At 45.7% G+C, this 23,289-nt stretch overlaps 1 protein-coding gene across 3 annotated transcripts in view; it reads right to left on the reverse strand.

Moving 5' to 3' along the window:
* The window catches only part of LOC135055661 (myosin light chain kinase, smooth muscle-like), a 166,807-nt gene that overhangs the window by 134,580 nt on the left and 8,938 nt on the right, over positions 1-23,289 (reverse strand). For 2 of the 3 annotated variants that reach the window (XM_063959992.1, XM_063959990.1), the window contains exon 2: positions 15,112-15,213. The exons of the other annotated variant lie outside the window; for it this stretch is intronic. In XM_063959992.1, the coding sequence (XP_063816062.1) occupies positions 15,112-15,213 (102 nt within the window). The remainder of the gene's footprint in view (positions 1-15,111; positions 15,214-23,289) is intronic. 3 annotated transcript variants of the gene reach the window in all.

Below are 23,289 nucleotides of genomic sequence, written 5' to 3' on the forward strand. Positions count from 1 at the left end.
GAGACTTGTGTACTGGATACGCAGTCGTAGATGACCAAGGTACCATAGAAGCAGAACCGCTAGGCCCACCTCACTCAGCACAAATTGCTGAACTGGTTGCCCTAACCAGAGCATGTGAATTGGCTAAGGGCAAATCAGCCAACATTTACACAGATTCTAGGTACGCCTTCGGAGTAGTCCATGATTTCGGAGCCCTATGGCGCCTCAGAAATTTCATGACGGCAGCTGGCACACCCGTAGCGCATGCAGCCCACATCAAAAGACTTCTAACAGCGATACAGGAACCCGACAGAGTGGCTGTTATCAAGTGTAAAGCTCACACATATAGCCAAGACCCGGTATCACTTGGTAACAGCCGAGCAGACGAAGCTGCTAAATCAGCAGCCGGTAACCCCATACAAACAGATAGTACACGACTGATGGTATTTAAGACTGTAAACACACAGAAATTGTGTGAAATGCAAAATTTGTGTTCCCCACAGGAAAAGGCAGTCTGGAGGTCAAAAGGATATGGCCAGGAGTCCTCAGGACTCTGGACAGATGGACAGGGTAAACCAGTGGCACCCAGAGCATACCTTCCAAGTCTAGCGGAAGCAGCACATGGGCTGACTCATCTAGGCAAAGAAGGGATGTGTAAGCTAGTAAGAGCTTATTGGTGCACCCCAGGATTTTCCTCCCATGCGGGTAAAAGAGCAATGACATGTCTCACCTGCTTGAGGAAGAATATCGGAAAGGCAATACCGACAGAGCCATCCCATATCCCTCCGACAGATGGTCCTTTCCAGGTAATACAGATTGACTTCATACAATTGCCACCTTGTAGAAATTTAAAATATGTATTGGTCTGTATTGATGTGTTCTCAAATTGGGTTGAAGCATTTCCCGCGGCCACAAATACCGCTGTATTTACTGCAAAGAAAATTGTGCAGGAATTTGTGTGTAGGTACGGTATCCCTAGAATAATTGAAAAAGTGATAGGGGTACCCATTTCACAGGAGAAGTCTTTCAAACAATGTGTAAGTTGATGGGAATTAATAGTAAGCTGCATACTCCGTACCGCCCCCAGGCGAGCGCGAAGGTGGAAAGAGTAAACAGCACTATTAAAAATAAATTGAGCAAGGTAATGACTGAAACAGGACTGTTATGGCCTGAAGCTTTGCCAATCGTACTATACAGCATCAGAACCACACACCCAGGTCCCCTCTAAATCTGTCTCCTTTTGAAATTCTGTTTGGTCGACAACCCCATGTTATGATTAACCCCCAGGATGATTTGAAATGTAACAATGAAGTAACCGTAAAGTACTTGGTTAAGATGAGTAAACAATTGAGAAATCAGAATGATAATCTAAAGTTGGTGATTCCTGATTTGCCAGACAGTAATTGTCATGACATTGAACCTGGGGATTATGTAATGATACGGAATTTTCTACGCTCAGGTTGCCTTATTGATAGATGGGAAGGACCATATCAAGTCTTATTAACCAGCACAACAGCATTGAAGGTTGCCGAGAGAGAGACTTGGGTCCATTCGTCTCATTGTAAAAAGGTCACTGACCCAGAGAGGTCCCGTGATAAAGAACAGACGGTAGAGGTTGTATCACTAGAGTGTCTGTTCAGGGAGGATTGAGACGACACCTGAGCGCTGAGAATAACAAGACCGGAGGCTTGTCGAGCCAGATTTCTTTTTCCCATTTGTTATTTTCTCCAGTTCCCACCTCCCTCCTATTTCCTTTCCCCCTTCTTATTTTTCTCCTTTTACTCCTCTAAGATGGACTTGCCCCAAGAGACTGATCCGGATTTTCCTGTTGACCATGATGTTGACCAGAGCAGTCTGTTTCGGTGAGAGTACCATGGAGGTCGAGAAAGGATCGGGAATGGGTTCTGATGACCAGGATGCAGGCGTAGATTTCCAAGAACAACACAATCTCAGAGTAAAGGCGAGTATCAGAAATTGATCTGGTAGCATTGACAATAGAAGGAATTGTGAAGGATTGTTAGCTGAAGAGAACTGCATCTGTAGGCATTGTGACAATTTAGTTGAGGATGGGTGCATAAAGAAATGTCAGTCCAGTTTTAATGTCCACATGGACCGGCATCCACTGAGTGACTATCACTCCTTAGTGGATAAAGTGTTAAATCAGACTGTTGGGTATGCTCTCAAGTACCTCAAGGCCATAGCAAATCAGGACTAGTACCATTCCCATTAACTGTAGGAGAGGTACTTGAGCTAAGTGGTGGGAGGCCGGTGGATAAGAGGATTAATATCTCTAATCCTCCTAGTTTGAAGCTCCACCAATATCATGTGGATAGGTCCTTAGTGTGCTTTAACATTTCCAATCCCCGAAAGCCGGGAAATTGGGAAGTGTCATGGAGTAATCAAACCATGACCTTTTCATACAGACCCGACAGAATGCCCATAGACACAGAACTTATACGCCAGATAGCCGACCATGGAAAATATTTCCGGTATAGGTACACTCTAGGAAGTAGGACCATGCGAGTTGGAGAAGTATCACCAGGATACTGTGCACATATCGTACAACCTGATACGTGTACTAAACAGATGGGAGAATTAGGGTTAGGAGATTTCACATGGAAAATTTGTAACATGATAATGTCATACTCTGTCCCATATGTTCTCCCCGATGATGCATATTTCATATGCGGGAGGAAGGCGTATAAGTGGCTTGCCCCAAACTCAGAGGGATTGTGCTATATTGGAAAAGTACTGCCTGAAGTAATGACTGTAACCCATAACAAAATGAAAGATATTCACCGCAGTGCCCAAGCTCCTTATACTCACACTCATTACGAGCACATCGTTAAACGGCACCTGATAGAAAGAACAGAGCATTCGGCCTCTGACCTGATCCATGAATCCACCGGGATTCAATTCCTACTCGCGTTAGATATCACTCGTACCGCCAGAGGAGTGATACATTACAAATATATATCTGCGCTTGCAAATTTATTAGACAATATCACCGAAATGTATGACGACACATTCAGGTACACTGGGAAAGAGTTACAAGCCTACAAAACGGAACTGGTTCAGCATAGGATGATTCTCAATTACCTCACAGCTGTGACAGGCGGGTATTGTGTTACCCTGGCAACTCAATATGGAATCAAGTGCTGTACGTACATTACAAACAGCACGGAGGACCCAGCCGAGGTCATAGACCAAAAGATGGATGACATTTTACAATTAAAATGGGAGTTTCGAAGGAAACACAATCTCACACTCGCTACTGTGGGTAATGAGCTGACCAGTTGGGTGTCATGGTTGAACCCACGAAATTGGTTCTCGGGCTTAGGAGAATGGGCCCAAGGTATTATTATGGATGTAGGGAAATTTCTTTTGTGTATCCTGGGAGTAGTCATATTGGTGGGCCTGATATTTAGATGCGTTCGGGTTTTAGCGAAGCGTAAAAGTAATACCAGGGTGATGAGTTTAAGGAGCGAGGACACTGTACTAACAACAACTAATTTGATTTATGACCCAACGATAGAGACAATGTTGTGATGAAAATGTGATTCCACGGTCCGTTTCTTTCACCCGTTTCTCCTTTGTTTTCCTCCAAGGTACAAAGACATCCGCTTGGAAGAAGAATTTGACAACCTTTTACACAGACCACTGATGGACAATGCCATAGACCCCCAATATCCCTAGTGACTTTAACTTACACGATAGCCCAATACTTTAAAGATTGTAAGTCTATGGACATTGAGAAACTTTTTGCTCAGCATTTATAGCAAAAGCATCGGGAGACTACAGTCAACATATACATCGAGACAAGACACAAGACAAGACCTCAATCAGCAAATGTATATTAAACTCACATAGTTTATGACTGCATTTACCATAATTGCTTCTTATCTTCATTTCTACAACCTTCAGGTAATTACACACATAGTCGATAGGGAATATAGACACAGATATCAGCACTCACATACCCCCCCATTCATGTATCATCAACTAAATGTGCTCCCCCATTTGTTGCAACCAAAAGCCGAAAAGAGCTCGGTAAAGTTTGACAGCCCATCCACAGACCCGTCATACGGGATAAGAAGGATTCAAATGTATACTTCGCAATACCTCGAAGCTTGATTTAAAACACGTACGGCACGATGATACATGACCCCTCAAACATGGATTCATACACACATGCTTCTACTATCTCACTAGGTCATACCTTTTTCCCACCTGATCCTCTTCTCCCTTACCCAACCATAGAAATGTATTTACACATGACATATATTTTTCTCTTTTTGAACTGTTTTAGGAAGTGGCAGTTATTGATGACTGCCAAAGGGTGGACTGTCAAAGTCAGAAAAATATCATGCTACACGTTGCCATATATTCACCTCATGCGCGTGCCTGCTGCACGTGCACATTCTCTCCCGTGCGTGCGGATACTCGCAGCTGCGTAATGGAGCTTCTACGGCCGTGCGCATTGGCGCGTGGTATGTGCATTTACGGTAGAGTTTGTGTGTGCGTCTAGCGGGCGACTCAATCATTAAATAATAAAACCAAATAGTATGTTTTATAGATAATGTTCCCCTTAGTGATAACTGTAAGTTTGTTTAATGTGACTTGTTCACGGACGTGGGAATCCCTCTTTACGTGGTACAAAGGGTCTGATTAAGGTTGAACAGTGGTGTCTGGTACCTAACCGAAGAGTATTTTAATAGCAATAATCCGGTGTTGGTTAGGTAAAGATTAATCGCTCCTGCGTGTAGTTATGGCCATTAGTAGTTTCTGGACATTTCATATAATTACAGTTCGTTATCCATGCGGCGGGAATCCGGCGATTCCCTCCCACTTGAGCAGTTTGTAATAGCCACAGCCCACCTGTTCAAATCCACCTATGACCTTTTGTTACAGTGCAGAGAGACATTCCTGTGTCCAATGAACAATAAGATTGTAGGGCCCTTTGTAGTACACTGTATGTTGTGTATATAAGGGTCACTGTCCCCAGACAAGCCAGTACTCTCACTCTTCAACATTTATCTCAGATAATTGGAGGACTGGATTCCGGTTGCGCTTGCGAGTGTTCCCCGTATGGTATGTTTCTCTGTGGCCACTTTGTTACCCGTTTAAATGTTAGTCATTCATTCTTATTTGTTGTATTAGTGTTTGCGATCGTTCGCTATTGTGTATATTCTGTTTAGTTATTCTGTTAGATTTTAATGTTAGCCTGTAGTGTATGAACTGTTCACTGTTATCTTTTCCCATTTACTTAGTTAAATATTGTTAGTAAAGGTGTTGGAACCTTAGCAAGGTATTGAGTGTTTATTACATTACTGAGGGTGATCGGAGCATCTCAATCGCTCAAACAACTAGCTTACAAACCAAGGTTAAACAGCATTATATCATTACAGTATCTAACACTAAGATATACAGTATAAGCATACTCTGTGTAAGGTATAGAAGGTTATTATCTGTGTGTACGCTATCTGTGTGTTCAGTACACCCAGCGCAGCGTGTGTACGTGACTTGCGTACCACGTGCAAGGTATTCTTACGCAAATAGCGTACGGAGTGCGTAGCACGTGCACGAGGTTCAGCGGCCATTACGGCTTCACGGTATAGATTTAATAGCTTGTGTTGTAGAGTATAAGAATCAGCTTTGTCAGAAGGCTATGGGAGGGGTAATGAGAGAGGTAGACAAAAAGGTACATTTTCTAAATGTCAGGTTTACATTGCCGCCAATAAATGGGGCAATCGGAATTCATGCTAAAATCAGAGTGGTTTTGGGGGATATTCATCATGAAAACATTGCGAAATGAGAAAATTTCATTTTCAATTCTCATTCTTCCTGTCACGATCCGGGTATCTGGACGCCATTTCTTACCCATCAGATGCCTCCTAAGGCTGGCTCAGCGCTCCAGGACCGGATCCCATCTGTTATCCTGATGTGTACATTCCTGTATCCTCTCCTGTCACTCTGGGACGCTGTCACAGTAAACGCCATATTACACCTGGCATGGCGTCTCCCGCGGCCTCCGCCGCCGTCCCTGAACTTCTGCATGCAGAGTGTCTGAGTGGCGATTACGTCAGCCGCGGCCTCCGCTGTGTCCGCGTGGTTGGATGTGCATCTGTCAGCCTGGCGCCTCCTGTCTCCGGTGGCCGGCGCCGCCATTACTGTTTTCATTACCACATGGATTACAAACCAAACTTCCCTCCAAGTGTCTGCATGGGCGCAGCCATCTTGGATTCTGTCAGCTGATCATTTCCACCAATCTGTTCTCAGTATTGATAATCTGCATAATTGCCTAGCCAATCCCTTCCTTGCTGCAGGTATAAATACACTGTGCCTGAGCAAGGAAGGCGTCAGTGCTTTGGTTGTCAAACCTAGTTCCTGTTTGTGTCTCTCTCCTGTGATGGTCTTCCAGGTTCCAGCTCCTGTCTCAAGACTTCCACCATAGAGACCCGCACCAGCATTCCACCTGCGGTGTAGCCTGACTCTCCAATCCATTGTGGATTCATCTGTTTCCAGCTACAACATTACCTGCTTCCAGCTCAGCTTCCAGCAGAGTACAGCTTCCCTTAAAGGGCCGGTGTCCTTTCTACACTTTACCACTCTCCACCGGTATTATTATTTCTCCGCTCTCAAATTCTACATTTCAGTTCATATTTCATCGCTCCCAAGTTCATTTATTATTTAACTGGTTCCAGCCAGTATCCACTCCGTGCTAACAACAGTCTGGTTCCAGCCAGTATCCACAGCAGCTGTTTTATCTTCAGCAACCCAGCTTTTCCTGGAACACCAGCTGGCACAATCCTGGGTTATCTCCATTGCTACAGTCGGGTCTGGTAAGGACTTTCCATCTAGAAGATCATAAGAACTATCTCACACTACCAGTGCCCTGTGGCTCCTGCCATCCTGTAGTACCCAGGAACTGTATTTATTCTTTGCTGACTTTTTACGTTTTCTTTTACTGCTGCTGTGTTGCGGAGTTGTCATAATAAACATCATTGACTTTTATCCAAGTTGTCGTGGTCACGCCTTCGGGCAGTTATTATTCATGTTACTTACATGTCCAGGGGTCTGATACAACCTCCCAGGTTCCGGTACATCTCAGCCCCTACAACTGAGGCTGCCTCCCGTCAGCTCAGGCCCTCAGTTGTGACAGTAAGCACTGACCTAATGAATCCAGCCGGAGACCAGGATCAAGCGGCCAGGCCGATGCAAGAACTGGCAGCCCGACTAGAACATCAGGAGGCTGCACAGGGCCACATCATCCGCTGTCTCCAGGATCTCTCTACTCGGCTGGATGGGATTCAGACAACTCTCCGTGGATCAGGCGCGTCTGGTGCGTCAACCACAGTGACTCCAGCTATAACCCCACCCACCTTACCCATTTCTGCTCCACGTCTTCATCTTCCAACGCCAGCAAAATTTGACGGATCTTCAAGATTCTGCAGGGGATTTCTCAACCAGTGTGAGATTCAGTTTGAGCTACAACCTGGCAATTTTCCCAGTGACCGTGCAAAAATTGCCTACATTATTTCTCTTCTCAGTGGCTCAGCCCTTGATTGGGCATCACCGTTATGGGAGAGGTCCGACACCCTGCTATCTTCCTACACTGCCTTCGTGTCAACATTCAGGCGCATCTTCGACGAGCCAGGCCGGGTAACCTCAGCTTCATCCGAGATTCTCCGTTTATGCCAGGGGTCACGTACTGTAGGACAATATCTGATACAGTTCCAGATCCTGGCATCCGAACTGGCATGGAACGACGAGGCCCTGTATGCTGCATTCTGGCATGGCTTATCTGAGCGTATTAAAGATGAGTTAGCTACCAGAGACTTACCTTCTAAGTTAGATGAGCTAATCTCACTCTGCACGAAAGTTGATTTACGTTTCAGAGAGAGAGCAACTGAGCGTGGAAGATCATCTGCTCCAAAATCTTCTGCTCCTCCTCCTCGTCAACTGTCACCATCTAAAGATGAGCCCATGCAACTTGGCCGTTCCCGTTTAACTCCTGCTGAGCGCCGAAGACGTCTCTCCGAGTTTCTCTGTCTCTATTGTGCAGCTCCGTCTCACACCGTTAATGCCTGTCCCAAACGTCCGGGAAACTCCAAATCCTAGCTCGCCAAGGAGAGGGCCGGCTAGGAGTAATGATCTCCTCTCCATCTCCTCAAGATTGTAATCTCCCAGTCTCGCTTCAAGTTGCTCAACGTTATCGGAACGTCATTGCCCTCCTTGATTCCGGAGCAGCTGGGAACTTTATTACCGAAGCCTATGTTAAACGGTGGTCCCTACCCACCGAGAGACTTCCTTCGTCCATTTCTTTAACTGCCGTGGATGGCAGCAAAATTTTTGATGCAGTTATTTCTTTAAGGACTCTACCAGTTCGTCTGAGAGTGGGAGTTCTTCATTCCGAACTTATTTCTTTTTTAGTGATTCCAAGAGCCACACATCCTGTGGTCCTGGGCCTTCCATGGCTCCGTCTTCACAATCCTACAATTGATTGGACGACTACGCAAATCCTGGCATGGGGTTCCTCCTGTGCTGAGACATGTTTGTTTAAAGTATTGCCTGTCTGTTCTTCCTCCCCCAGGTCGTCTGCTGTTCCACCTCCTCCATATCAAGATTTCACGGATGTGTTCAGTAAAGCTTCTGCCGATATCCTTCCTCCTCATAGAGAATGGGACTGTCCGATTGATCTCGTTCCAGGGAAGGTTCCACCTCGAGGCCGAACTTATCCGTTGTCTCTGCCTGAGACGCATTCTATGGAGGAATATATTAAAGAGAACCTAGCAAAGGGGTTCATTCGACCTTCTCCAGCCGGCGCAGGCTTCTTTTTTGTAAAAAAGAAAGATGGTGGTCTGCGGCCGTGCATCGACTACAGAGGTTTGAACGACATTACCATCAAGAACCGTTATCCTTTACCCCTGATTACTGAGCTCTTTGACAGAGTTAGCGGAGCTACCATCTTTACAAAGCTGGACTTGCGAGGTGCATACAATCTCATCCGGATCCGTGAGGGTGACGAGTGGAAGACCGCCTTTAACACCCGTGACGGACATTATGAGTACCTCGTCATGCCCTTCGGATTGAGCAATGCTCCAGCTGTCTTCCAGCATTTTGTCAATGAGATCTTCAGAGACATTCTATACCGTCATGACGTGGTCTATCTAGACGATATCCTCATTTTTGCCAACGATTTAAAGGAACATCGTTTTTGGGTTAAAGAGGTTCTGTCCCGTCTCCGTGTCAATCATCTCTATTGCAAATTAGAAAAATGCGTCTTTGAAGTCAAGTCCATTCCGTTTCTAGGGTACATTGTGTCCGGTTCCGGACTAGAGATGGATCCTGAGAAACTACAAGCAATCCAAAATTGGCCGGTACCCTTAACCCTCAAAGGGGTCCAGAGGTTCTTAGGGTTCGCCAACTATTACCGAAAGTTTATACGAGACTTTTCCACCATTGTGGCGCCTATTACTGCTTTCACTAAGAAGGGTGCTAACCCGTCCAAGTGGTCTGAAGAAGCCATGCAAGCATTTCATCTTTTAAAACAAAGGTTCATCTCTGCGCCTGTTCTGAAACAGCCTGACATCGACTCTCCTTTCATCTTAGAGGTGGATGCCTCCTCCGTTGGAGTAGGAGCGGTGTTATCTCAGAGGGCTAAAGATGGCCATTTACACCCTTGCAGTTTCTTCTCCCGGAAGTTCTCCCCAGCTGAGCGCAACTATGCCATTGGCGACCAGGAGTTGCTAGCCATCAAGCTCGCTCTAGAAGAGTGGAGGTATCTGTTGGAGGGAGCTTCTCATTCAATCACCATACTTACAGACCACAAGAACCTTTTATATCTGAAAGGCGCACAATGTCTCAACCCTCGTCAGGCCAGATGGGCACTTTTCTTTTCCAGGTTCGACTTTAAACTCCAGTTCTGTCCGGGCTCTCAGAATCGCAAGGCCGATGCCCTTTCCCGCTCATGGGAGCAAGAAAATGAGTCCGAGTCTTCAGACAAGCATCCTATTATAAATCCGTTGGCATTCTCCACGGTAGGGATGGACTCTACGCCCCCATCAGGGAAAAGTTTTGTGAAACCGATGCTAAGGAAGAAGCTCATGCATTGGGCCCATGCTTCCCGTTTTGCCGGACATACAGGTATCCAAAAAACCCTGGAGTTTATCTCTAGGTCCTATTGGTGGCCAACTCTGAAAGGACGTCTTGGAGTTTATTGCATCTTGCCCAAAGTGTGCCCAACATAACGTATCCCGCCAGTCGCCTGCGGGGCAACTGGTTCCACTATCCGTTCCCCGTCGACCATGGACCCACTTGTCGATGGATTTCATTACAGAATTACCCATGTGCAACAAGTTCAATACCATCTGGGTGGTAGTTGACCGGTTCACCAAGATGGCACACTTCATTCCTCTCACCGGTCTTCCGTCAGCTTCCAAGTTGGCTCAAGTATTCATACAAGAGATCTTCCGACTCCACGGTCTTCCTGAAGAAATCTCAGATCGAGGAGTTCAATTCACAGCCAAATTCTGGCGAAGTTTATGTCAAGTCCTCCAAGTCAAGCTAAAGTTTTCCACGGCTTACCATCCTCAGACCAATGGTCAAACCGAGAGGGTGAATCAGGACTTGGAGGCCTTCCTCCGCATCTATGTGTCCTCCTCTCAAGATGACTGGGTTCAATTACTTCCCTGGGCCGAGTTCTGTCATAACAACCAGTATCATTCTTCATCTGCTTCAACACCATTCTTCACTAACTTTGGATTCCACCCTAAAGTCCCTGAGTTCCAACCGCTTCCAGCAACTTCTGTTCCCGCAGTGGATATCACCTTGCATCAGTTTGCCAATATCTGGAAGAGCGTACGATCAGCTCTGCTCAAGGCATCGTTCAGGTACAAGAAGTTTGCGGATAAGAAGGGTCGAGCAGTTCCTGCTCTCAAGGTGGGTGATCGGGTATGGTTATCCACGAAGAATTTGAGGTTAAGAGTTCCCAGTATGAAGTTTGCACCTCGCTATATCGGTCCTTTCAAGATTGAACAAGTCATCAATCCTGTTGCTTACAGACTCCAGTTGCCTCCCTTCTTAAAAATACCCAGGACATTCCATGTTTCCCTGTTGAAACCGCTGATCTTGAATCGGTTTCATTCCTCACTTCCTCCAACTCCGAAAGTCCAAACTCAACGAGGCGTTGAGTATGAAGTGGCCAAGATCCTGGACTCACGTCACCGTTACGGTCAACTACAATATCTTATTGACTGGAAGGGTTATGGTCCTGAGGAACGTTCATGGACCAATGCTTCTGATGTCCATGCTCCTGCCTTGGTCCGGAGATTCCATTCCAAGTTTCCTCAAAAGCCAAAGAAGTGTCCTGGGGCCACTCCTAAAGGGGGGGGTGCTGTCACGATCCGGGTATCTGGACGCCATTTCTTACCCATCAGATGCCTCCTAAGGCTGGCTCAGCGCTCCAGGACCGGATCCCATCTGTTATCCTGATGTGTACATTCCTGTATCCTCTCCTGTCACTCTGGGACGCTGTCACAGTAAACGCCATATTACACCTGGCATGGTGTCTCCCGCGGCCTCCGCCGCCGTCCCTGAACTTCTGCATGCAGAGTGTCTGAGTGGCGATTACGTCAGCCGCGGCCTCCGCGTGGTTGGATGTGCATCTGTCAGCCTGGCGCCTCCTGTCTCCGGTGACCGGCGCCGCCATTACTGTTTTCATTACCACATGGATTACAAACCAAACTTCCCTCCAAGTGTCTGCATGGGCGCAGCCATCTTGGATTCTGTCAGCTGATCATTTCCACCAATCTGTTCTCCGTATTGATAATCTGCATAATTGCCTAGCCAATCCCTTCCTTGCTGCAGGTATAAATACACTGTGCCTGAGCAAGGAAGGCGTCAGTGCTTTGGTTGTCAAACCTAGTTCCTGTTTGTCTCTCTCCTGTGATTGTCTTCCAGGTTCCAGCTCCTGTCTCAAGACTTCCACCATAGAGACCCGCACCAGCATTCCACCTGCGGTGTAGCCTGACTCTCCAATCCATTGTGGATTCATCTGTTTCCAGCTACAACATTACCTGCTTCCAGCTCAGCTTCCAGCAGAGTACAGCTTCCCTTAAAGGGCCGGTGTCCTTTCTACACTTTACCACTCTCCACCGGTATTATTATTTCTCCGCTCTCAAGTTCTACATTTCAGTTCATATTTCATCGCTCCCAAGTTCATTTATTATTTAACTGGTTCCAGCCAGTATCCACTCCGTGCTAACAACAGTCTGGTTCCAGCCAGTATCCACAGCAGCTGTTTTATCTTCAGCAACCCAGCTTTTCCTGGAACACCAGCTGGCACAATCCTGGGTTATCTCCATTGCTACAGTCGGGTCTGGTAAGGACTTTCCATCTAGAAGATCATAAGAACTATCTCACACTACCAGTGCCCTGTGGCTCCTGCCATCCTGTAGTACCCAGGAACTGTATTTATTCTTTGCTGACTTTTTACGTTTTCTTTTACTGCTGCTGTGTTGCGGAGTTGTCATAATAAACATCATTGACTTTTATCCAAGTTGTCGTGGTTACGCCTTCGGGCAGTTATTATTCATGTTACTTACATGTCCAGGGGTCTGATACAACCTCCCAGGTTCCGGTACATCTCAGCCCCTACAACTGAGGCTGCCTCCCGTCAGCTCAGGCCCTCAGTTGTGACACTTCCATTTCACAATTCTTTTCGAAATTCCTCCCTTATAAAATTAGCTTTTCAGAAAAGTGATATTTTTTCCCCTACAGCTATGGCGTCTGTAAGGACTACCTCACACTGCGCATGCGCAGCTTGAAGATATACATCCGTACAGGATTTCTGTTAACTGGCAGTGAGGGGAGCTCTGCTGCAGCCGCAGATCCCTCAACCCTCCTGCCAGGATTGACAGTTTCATGTCCGCTCAGCCGTTGACCCCTTACTTCCCCTGCCTGGACTGTCGGACCGGAGGTAAGCACTGCAGTAGCCTCGGCCTCCTCACCCCCTCCCTTCCCGTCAGGACTGTCAACCCGGAGGTGAGCGCTGCTGCAGCCTCAGCCCCCTCACTTCCTCTTCCTGTACTGTCAGCCCGGCTGTATCGGTATACAGCTTGTGCACACATTCGTCACACTAAACGCCATCGCAGGAAATACCACTTGGTCCTTAGTTGCACCATCGGTTGCTCCATCTGAGCTTGCATCAACCCAATGGAAGGTATAGATTATTAGCCTGAATAAAGCCTTTTTGTGATGGATTCTACATCTAGGGACACATCCACAAAATTTCCATAACACAACATCTGTGCATCAGATTAGCAATCCCCATTACCTCCCAGTCACCGTCCAGGAACGCCCCATACATTTCTGGTAGCGTGGGTCTATCTTGGTATTGCAACTGTAAGAACCAAATTGGAATTCTTGTTATGTGCGACTCAGACACACGCGGAAAACATCGCTCCACTGCATCCAACATCGCCCTGACATCAGACTCAGAATCATCTTTATCTTTTAGGATGTGTGGATAAACACTGATGCATATATAGTGGAACAACAATTGCAGCTGGTTTGGGGAAGGTCTATGGGGGTCATTCAGACCCGATCGCACACTAGCTTTTTTTTTGCAGCGGTGCGATTGGGTCTGAACCGCACATGCATATGCACTACAATGCGCAGGGGTTCCAGACGTCAGCTCCAGGCCGGATCGTCGCAGCGGCTGAGTAAGTCCTGAGTTGTGCAGAGAATGCACAAACTTTTGTTTGTTTGTGCAGCTCTCTGCACAAGCGATCGCACCCCTGCACAGCGTTTACCCACTCCCCCTGTAGGTGGCAACTACCTGATCGCTGCAGTGCAAAAAACCGCCTGCGTGCGATAGGTCTGAATCACCCCCTATGTCGCTATGAAAGGTGGAACAGTTATCAACCACTTACACCAAGGCCAGATTCACATCCACACACAATGTACTTGATTTATTCTTATTTGTAACTGCGCATGTGGCAACATTTCTAAAAATTCATACAGGACATTACACAGGGTGTACAGACAAAGGCGCTTTTTCAATTGATACGGCCAGTATCAGAAATAGTGGAAAAGTGATGGATGTTCCTGGGCAGTGGCTAGAAAATAAATGCACGCCCAAATCGTCCATTCAGTGGGCATGTTATAGGAAACCATGGTCAGATGGAGAAACTGCACCTGCCAAAGGACTGGTGTAAGCTTCTATGGTGCGACCGATGGTGGCATATAGGGAAGTACCAATCAGTATTACAGCATGCAAGTGGGTCACTCACTCCTTGCACATCTAGTCGCAGGGTTGTATACAAGGGAAGGAGTTTGTGCCTGTATCTGCATAAAGTCACAGATGGGCAACCTCCAATAGATGCTGCTGCATGTGCTTCTGTGACCCACTCAGAATCAGACCCTAAAGGCATTCACTGAAAACTGCCACCTTGTAGCACCCCTGGTGCACCCATTCAGTCCCACTTCCTCAATTGGCCCACCACGCTCTATCTTCCCAGAAATGACAGCCACCCGAAGTGACAGCCCACCTCTCTCTGAGTGTGATAGTTACCCCTCCAACAATTCCTACATTAGTGTTTTCCCCTGCTTTGTGTCAAACCACATTATATTGTCTAGCCTCAGCCCACATCACAGTATCCCTCCCTGCTCCTCTTGCCAAACCCTACCACTACTCTTGTCAAAGCACATGTCACTCTTGAAGTCAGTTTACAACAAGTGTGAAGGCCACTGTGCAATTGTGTAGTCTTCCAGCGACTGCATATTATGGCGGCATCACCACAATATAGTTAAAAGAGGTCTGTGCCCTGAAAGGTGTAGGGAGGGGGCACCCCTTCATGGCCCATTTCCCTACTCTGGAGCCTTGATCAGGTGCCGAAAAGTGATGAGCAAGTCACTGAAAACCATCTCACCCCAACCTTAATGTAATACTTACATTAGATACACCTGGTAAAACACCTGGTAGATAAAACAACTAAGATTTCAGAGTAAATGCTCTGGGATGAAAAGACAGATCTAGAAACAGTAGGTAAAATGAGATCATAAAGAGAACTGCCAATTGTTTTAGAACAGGGATGGGGGACCTTCGGCCTTCCAGCTGACACACATTACCTTTTTTAGGTTCCTCCAGAGTCTTTACCATTCTGCACTCCCCATTCTGTTCTAGGTTCATGTGCACCTCCTCAGGTAAAACAATTTTACCATTTGGCTTTTCTATGAAGGAACATTATACAGCTGTAACATAACCATTGCAGCATAGCAAAAGATACATAAATTAATAATTGTAATCTGATAAAGCAAGTAGATTCATAGGTCATTTCAACCACACACAATATTGACACTTTTATATAGCATCATCATATTTGTTTATGCTGAACAGGACTGTAAATAACTCAAGATTGGATATCAACAAACAAACAGAAAAAAAAAAAAAAAAGGGAATACCTACTTGTAAACTTACAACTTATGCAAACCCCTTCATCTAATGCACAAAATGCAACAAAACATACTGTAAATAAAAGTTCCGGTGGGCGGACCTTGCTGATGGCTGCATTTTAACAGAGCTCTCTGCTCCCTACTGTGACTGGTGATATATAATACCTTCTTGCACCGAGTGAGGAGTCCCAATTTCAACTGGGGACCCGTGAGGGATAACGGTGGGTAAGAGGATAGCGATCCCAGCTCCCCACCCTCCTTAAAACACTGGAACCGAGGCGTTTGTAGAACGCCACCTCTCCCACGGCCGCCATCTTGGGCCTTCCTCCCGCTGCTACCACGCTGCACTCGGTGATCATCAAGGTGTGCTGTCTCCCTGCACCCTCCTACCAACACTACTACGCTACCTCCGACAGCTGCCCCCCCGCACCAACTACCGTTAGCTTACCGCAGTGTGGGGTCACCGGCTGGAGCCCTCCGCACGGCAGGCACACTCTCCTGTCTCTGCTCCCTCCCACGGGTACTGGGTGCCCTGCTGCCAGGACCGTTGTCACCCACTGTTCTCTGCTGCTTTGGCAGCCGCCGGTCTCCCACTGTCCTCCGTGGCCGCCGGCTGGAGCGCCCCTCACAACGGACACAGCTTCCTGACACCTCTGCATCCCCCTGCAAGTGCTGAGTGCTCTGCCGCCGGGACCGACGCTTCCTGCTGCTCTCACCTGCATCAGCGGCTGTCAGCCTGCCACTCTCTCCCGCAGACACTTGCTGGAGCCCTTCTCAGTCCTCACAGCACACTGTGGGAGTCCTGGTGTCTGAAAGCCCTTGATTTATAGCACAGACTGTCTCCACTCCTGCCTGCTGTACCCTGCCCTTTGCCCTATAATACTGCAGCATCCCATGCATCCTGAGCCTTTCACTGAAGGGGATTTGTTTTTCTGCCCTGTGCCCTTCTTCTCAGGTCTTCAACTGCTCTGTGGATTCACCAATTCAGGCATTCTATTGTTGCTCCCCAAAGTCTCGTAGCCCGCTGTTGCTGGTGCTGCGCTAGATTACCTGTGCTCCTTAACATTTGTGAATGGATAAATTTATGGCTAAATTGCAGAGAGGGGGCAAAGGTGCACCTGGCCACAAACAGAGAGAGACGAGGGCCACATCATCAAACGACAGTGAGTCCACCTGCTTCCCCGGTTGGGAAGAGGTCCTCCTGGGTGTATCTGATCCTACTGTCTGTAGTGCAGCCTCGGTGGCCAAGGCTCAGGAGATAACCTATTTGTTGTCACCTTTATTGGATAAAAAGTTGGCAGGCATAAAAGATGCTATTGAGTCTGGCCTTACGCAACTGAAGGAACATAATTCTCGCTTTGATGAGGTGGAGCAACATATCTCTAACGCGGGGCATGATTTAGACACTGCCAAATCCACTATCGCTTCCCAAGCAAACTCGCTACAAGCTGTCCATGACAAACTGAATGACCTCAAAAACCGCAGCCGTCGTAATAATTTGAGGCCGATTGGCTTGCCTGAATCAAACATGATTTGCTGGACTTGGTGTCCATCTGGCTCCCAAAAGAGCTGGGCTGCTTACTGGAATCGGGCTCCATGCTAGTGGAACGCGTTCACCACATTGGTTCCGATCACCTCTCGGACCGTCGTAGGCCCCACTCGGTTATCTTTAAATTACTCAACTACACCGACAAGATACGTTTATTGGATGTTTACCGGAAATCACAAGAACTGCATTACTAAAGCGACAAACTTCTCCTTTTACAGGATCTCTCATACCAAGTGGCGTTGAGACGCAGGGAATTCTCCCATGTCTGCAAAGCGTTATTCGAAGTGGGAGTGCATTTTGCCTTGCTTTATCCCGCCAAATTGAGAGTGCAGCACAACGGCAAGCAGTACTACTTTGACTCGGTGCCCACAGCGAAGTCATTTGCTGATTCCTTATTGGATTCGCACTCCGTCTCGCAGGATGATGCTGATTGACTTTAAAGTTCGCCTGCAAGTATTCAGCTCTCTTCGCGCTATGATGTATATGTTATTGATACTGGTACTGTTGTGCTTCTTTGGTATTGACATGTCTGTTTATTTTGTTCAGTGTGGAGTTTTCATTGTACTCCTGTTTCTACAGTACCGAAAGTTTCCTATATTTATTTTTTCCTATGCCAGTGGGCAAACTACGCCGCATTTTCTACATCACCTCCCTTTTATTCGATTCCTGCAGGTTACAAGTGTGCATGATTGGCCCCGTGGGCCTTTTGTTTGGGTACGAAAAAACAAAAAATTGGATTGGACTGCATTACATACTTACACATATACTTGTTGTTACTAATTTTTTTCAGAGAACACACATTATGTTTCCTAATGGTGCCCCTGCTTGCTGGTACGAGGGGACCCATTGCTTATTCACTACTCATTTTATACGACATGTTCTGGTATAGGTTAACATGGCTCTTCCACATTCCACACCATCCTCCACAAGGGACCATATCAAGTTTTTGACATGGAATGTGGAGGGTCTTAATACACCATTGAAATGTAGAAAGGTTTTACAGCATTTAAGGAGATTTAAACCTGATGTAGCGATCCTACAGGAAACGCACTGGAGAGTAGGGGACACTAACATGTTGCGGGACACTTGGTTTACTGACTATTTCTCGGCTTCTTACCACTTTAAACGTAGAGGTGTGTTACTCCTTATTAATCGATCTCTTCATTATACAGTGCTTGATAAGTTCTGTGACTGAGGGTAGATTTTTGTTTATGAAATTATGTCTCGAAGGAGAAATATACACGATTGCCACTGTTTATGCTCCCACTGGCTCCACTAATGAATTTTATACCGATCTCTATGTTAGATTACAGGACTGGGTGGAGGGACATGTTATATTGGGAGGGGATTTTAATACCACACTTAACCCCCTGCATGATAAATCTGGGGTGTCTACTCGCATCACCCCATTGTCTGGCCTCTCTCTGCTTCTTTCCTTATTGGAATTATCTGATCCCTGGCGGTATCAACACCCTGTAGACAGGGAATACACATTCTATTCCCATCCTCATTTTACCGCCACTAGAATAGATTATTGGCTCATTCCCACTACTCTTCTTTCTAGGGTTTGCAAGTCTAAAATAGAAAATATCGCTATATCCGATCATGCCCCGACTTGGTTCACGTTATCTCTTTCTTCCCCTAGACCACTCTCGTTTAATTGGAGGTTCCCGTACTACCTTGCCGATTCTCCCGATTTTAAATTATCCTTAGAACAACATTTTCTGAATTATGTTACTGATAATGCACAGCATGTAGAAGATATTAATTTATTTTGGGCCACTTCGAAACCAGTACTTTGTTGACATGTTATAGCATATGTCGCAGCTAAACGCAAAAAATTGAACCAGTGGTTACAGAACCTCAGCTTGGCTGTCTCTACCACCTACTCTGCTATGCTCCATAACAACACTCCAGACACTCAACGAAGTTACACAGACACGAAGTCTATGTATGACGCGGTATGTACTGAAAAGGCTCAATATTCTCTTGACTATCAAAAGAATCATTTCCGATGGGGCAACAAAGCCAGAAAACTGTTGGCCTTGGTAGTTCGAAGTCAACGCCCCTCTACGACTATCTGTAAAATTGACTCTGATCGTGGCCCGCTGACTTCTACGTCTACAATAGCTGCATCATTTTTAGAATATTATACTATTTTATACACTGCTGCCCCTGATAACCTATCTTTGGGTATGGAATTTATACGGCAAGCCAATGCCCCGCTACTAACTGATGAAGAAAGTGAGACCTTAGTCGACCCCGTTTCTGAATTAGAATTGCGCTCTGCCATAGGCAGGACTAGCCAATGGAAAAGCCCCGGGCCCATATGGCCTAGGAGCTGAATACTATAAACTGTTGTCCCCGCATTTATTACCACATATGTTATCTTTGTTTAACTCCATACTGTCTGGCAATGATCCCCCACCTGACTTTAATCAGGCACGGATCATCGTGCTTCCTAAACCAGGCAAAGACCCCACACTAGTTCAGTCGTATCGACCAATCTCCTTATTGAAGTAAGACCGCAAATTATTAACCACCATTATAGCGCAACATCTGCAGGCTCTACTTCCAAAATTGCTGCATCCCTCCCAGACGGGTTTTGTAAAGGGCAAGTCCTCAGTCCATAACATTCGACAAGTGGTGGCTGCTTTAACTCATTCCTTATCCAATCCATCGGGAAAAACCTTGCTAGTTAGTTGTGACGCTGACAAGGCGTTTGCTAGAGTATCTTGGACGCATTTGCTTAGAATATTTCATTTGTATAATTTTGGCACTGGATTTATTTCCTTTTTTCGTAGACCGTATGATTCCCCTAAAGCTTTCCTTACTATTAATGATTTCAATACGGCTAGTTTTTCACTTTTCCGTGGTACACGGCAGGGCTGTCCTCTTTCCCCTCTCCTTTTTAATTTATCCCTGGATCCCTTGATCCACCGCTTTTACTTATATACTCCATGGCGAGGTGTTGTGTTGGGCTCTAACACTTTGAAAGTCTCTGCATATGCCGATGATTTACTATTTTATTTCTCCAATCCCCAGGAGACGTTCCCAGGTTTTTTGAGTCTTTTAAATTACTTTGAGAGCATCTCGGGATTTCTAATAAATAAATCAAAGACTAAAGCTTTAGCTTTACACATTGGGGCTTCCAAAGATTGGTCGTCTAGTTTCCCTTTTGTTTGGGCTGCCTCCTACTTACAATATCTTGGCCTTAATATCCCAGTGATCCCAGCAGACCTATATAGGCTTAACTTCCCTAGGGTGATAGCATGCATATTGTTAGATTTTCAATCTTGGCATCATTTACCATCATCCTATATTGGCAGGTGCCACCTCATTAAGATGATTTCCTTCCCATGTTTGCTGTACCTCCTCCAAATGCTTCCCTTGTTATTGAAAGGATTCAGATTTGAAGATACTGAACCGGACAATTAGCATTTTTATTTGGGCCAGGAAAAAAACACAGGTTTTCTTTATTCAAACTGTGTCAACCTACCACTTCTGGGGATATAAAATTTGCCCAGTATTTGGAGTTACTCACTGGCAGCGAACTACAGGTATGCGATGGATTGGATTGGAGCCACAAATAACTATGCAATCCCAGAGTTGGAACTGACCTTTTGTCCTAATGTAGCTCTAACTAGCCTATTACACATGAAACCCTCTAACTTCCCCTCCAATATATCCAACAATTTACTGCTGACTACTACCTGCAAGGCCTGGCGACTTTCTCGCTCCCGTTTGGGCATTTCATCATATAAACCCCATCTTTCTTCCACTTCCTCATGTCACCAATAGGGGCTCTTCTACACATGCCTCATGGCAAAGGAGCGGACTCCGACTAGTTCATCACACTCTACACGCGGGTGGTTCAAAAATGCTGTCCTTTTTCCAATTGGTGGAAAAGTATTCTTCATTGTATATTCCCCGGTTTTCATATTTTCAAATGCGAAGTTACGTTTCTAGTGTGATGTCCCACTCTGCTACTGCTAATGTCCACAATGATATAGATTCCTTGGTTAGGACTTCAGGTGATAGGGTTTACTCCACATCACTATTGTATTTCCACATCAAACGAAGGTTGATTTGGACACACTACAAACGGATATGGCCAAATGGACCACAGATTTGCCTACTGTCTCCCTTACCTCATTTCTTACTGCGTTTGCACGCCTTAATAAGGCATTAGTATCCTCGTCATATGTGGAAATGCAATATAAACTCCTACACTGAGCATACTACACCCCAAAATTACAGATGATACGTGCTTCTTCAGATTCAACCCCCACGTTTCATCAGAAACAAGACCCCTGATAGGCCAAAAACTCATAGGCTTCACTCAGCAAAATGGGTTGCATATATAAATACAAAACAGTGCAGTAATGTACACAATATGTGGGGTGTTTCATATACTTACAATGTCCGCAACATTCTTTTCTGGCATCTTTGCAAGGAAAACCTTGCCCCCCATGGAAATGCACAGGAAAACTAGTTGCAGCTACTGTATATGACAAATGTGTGCAGCCACAACACATCGCTTATAATTGAATTACACACTATATATCTTGATGGTGTAATACACCAGCTGGTACAACTGGGATGCCTAAAACCGTAAATTGCCTCCTTAGACTTAAAGTCATTAAGCTATAAGAACAGACATGTGCAACACTGAGTGTCCACTAACTTTTGTGGAAATGCATTTTTATTTAAAAATGCCTGGAAACTGGCCTAACAATAGAAATAATTTGGCAAATTCAAATGGCTTCACTTTAAATGTGATTACAGTACTGAAAGTAGGGTGGTACGGGCATAGCCAGATTAAGGGGGGATGCAGGGCATACTTTACCCTGGGCCCCCCTTTGTCAGAATCAAAACAACATGATTTGCTGGACTTGGTGTCCATCTGGCTCCCAAAAGAGCTGGGCTGCTTACTGGAATCGGGCTCCATGCTAGTGGAACGCGTTCACCACATTGGCCCCGATCACCTCTCGGATCGTCGTAGGCATACAGGGCATACTGTACCCTGGGGCCCCCTTTGTCAGGGGGCCTCTTGGCCAGAGCACACTGACATCACTAGCTTTACCTCTTAAGCAGCAGCATAACCAGCAGCCAGAATGTGAGCAAGACCGTATGCAGTGCAGGTAGAGACACAGGAATATCATGTTTCATGAGCTACTGACAGCTTTCTGACCAGAGGAGAGATAGGAGGGTGGAGAGAATTGTAAGTGACACAGGAATCCCAGCTTCTCCTCCTCCTCGCCTAGGTGTCTGAGTCCTGTGTAAACCATTATGCAACTAAACCATTTGGGTCTAGAGTTAGAGACAGAGTCCTCCTGAGTCCTGTTCCAGTGTGTAAGTAGTACAGAGGCTGCTGCTATTCTTGCATGTGACAAGATAAAATTATTTTAATTTTTCTTTGTATATTATAAAGGTAAAGTTGTCTTTGTTCCACTACAAGAAAAGTTTATAAAAAATAGTTGTTTTTCAATTAGGTGGAGCTATAAAACAGTACCCAGGCATTGTTAAACTATTAGTTACAACTAATATACACCATTGTTTTAAATTTAATATACACAATCTATACTTCCCACCATGACCCATTACAGGAGGGATAAAATGCTCTCTTCCTGAACTTCCTTCTTAATTTATGTTTGCAATCACCTGTGTTAAAGTACCTTTCTTATAAATTAAATAGTTCAACACAGGTGACACTAATCGTATATTCAGTGGGAATCCAGTTAGAGAGCATTTTGTCCCTCCTGGAATGGGACATGTTGGAAGGTATGCACAATTTAATATACATACCCCACCTTCCATCGGGACCCCCCTGTTTTTCGGCTTAATCCGGCCCTGGGTAAGGGATGGTACGGAGTACCATTAAGAAATATTGTGATGGTACTCAGTACCAACAGCCCACCACTGGGGCATCATTTCTAAGGGGCATTTTTGTGTGTGGGACATAAAATGGTGTCAGTGGCATCCTGTTTGTGGCATAATAAATAATAAGTAATAGGCATTAAGGTGTGAGATAATATGTAAGGCATTACGGTGTGTGGCATAATATGTAATAGGCATTATGGTGTGTGGTGTAATATGTAAGGCATTATGTAATGGGCATTATGGTGTGTGGCATAATGTGTAATGGGTGTTACGGTGACTGACAATGTGTAATGGGCATTATGGTGTGTGGAATAATGTGTAATGTGCATTACAGTGTTTGGCATAATGTGTAAAGGGTATTACAGTGTGTGGCATAATGTGGTCATGCCCCTATTGTCATGTAGCCATCCCCTAATTTTGTG

Source organism: Pseudophryne corroboree, chromosome 3 (assembly GCF_028390025.1).
Source record: "Pseudophryne corroboree isolate aPseCor3 chromosome 3, aPseCor3.hap2, whole genome shotgun sequence".
In the NCBI taxonomy this organism is placed as follows: domain Eukaryota; kingdom Metazoa; phylum Chordata; class Amphibia; order Anura; family Myobatrachidae; genus Pseudophryne; species Pseudophryne corroboree.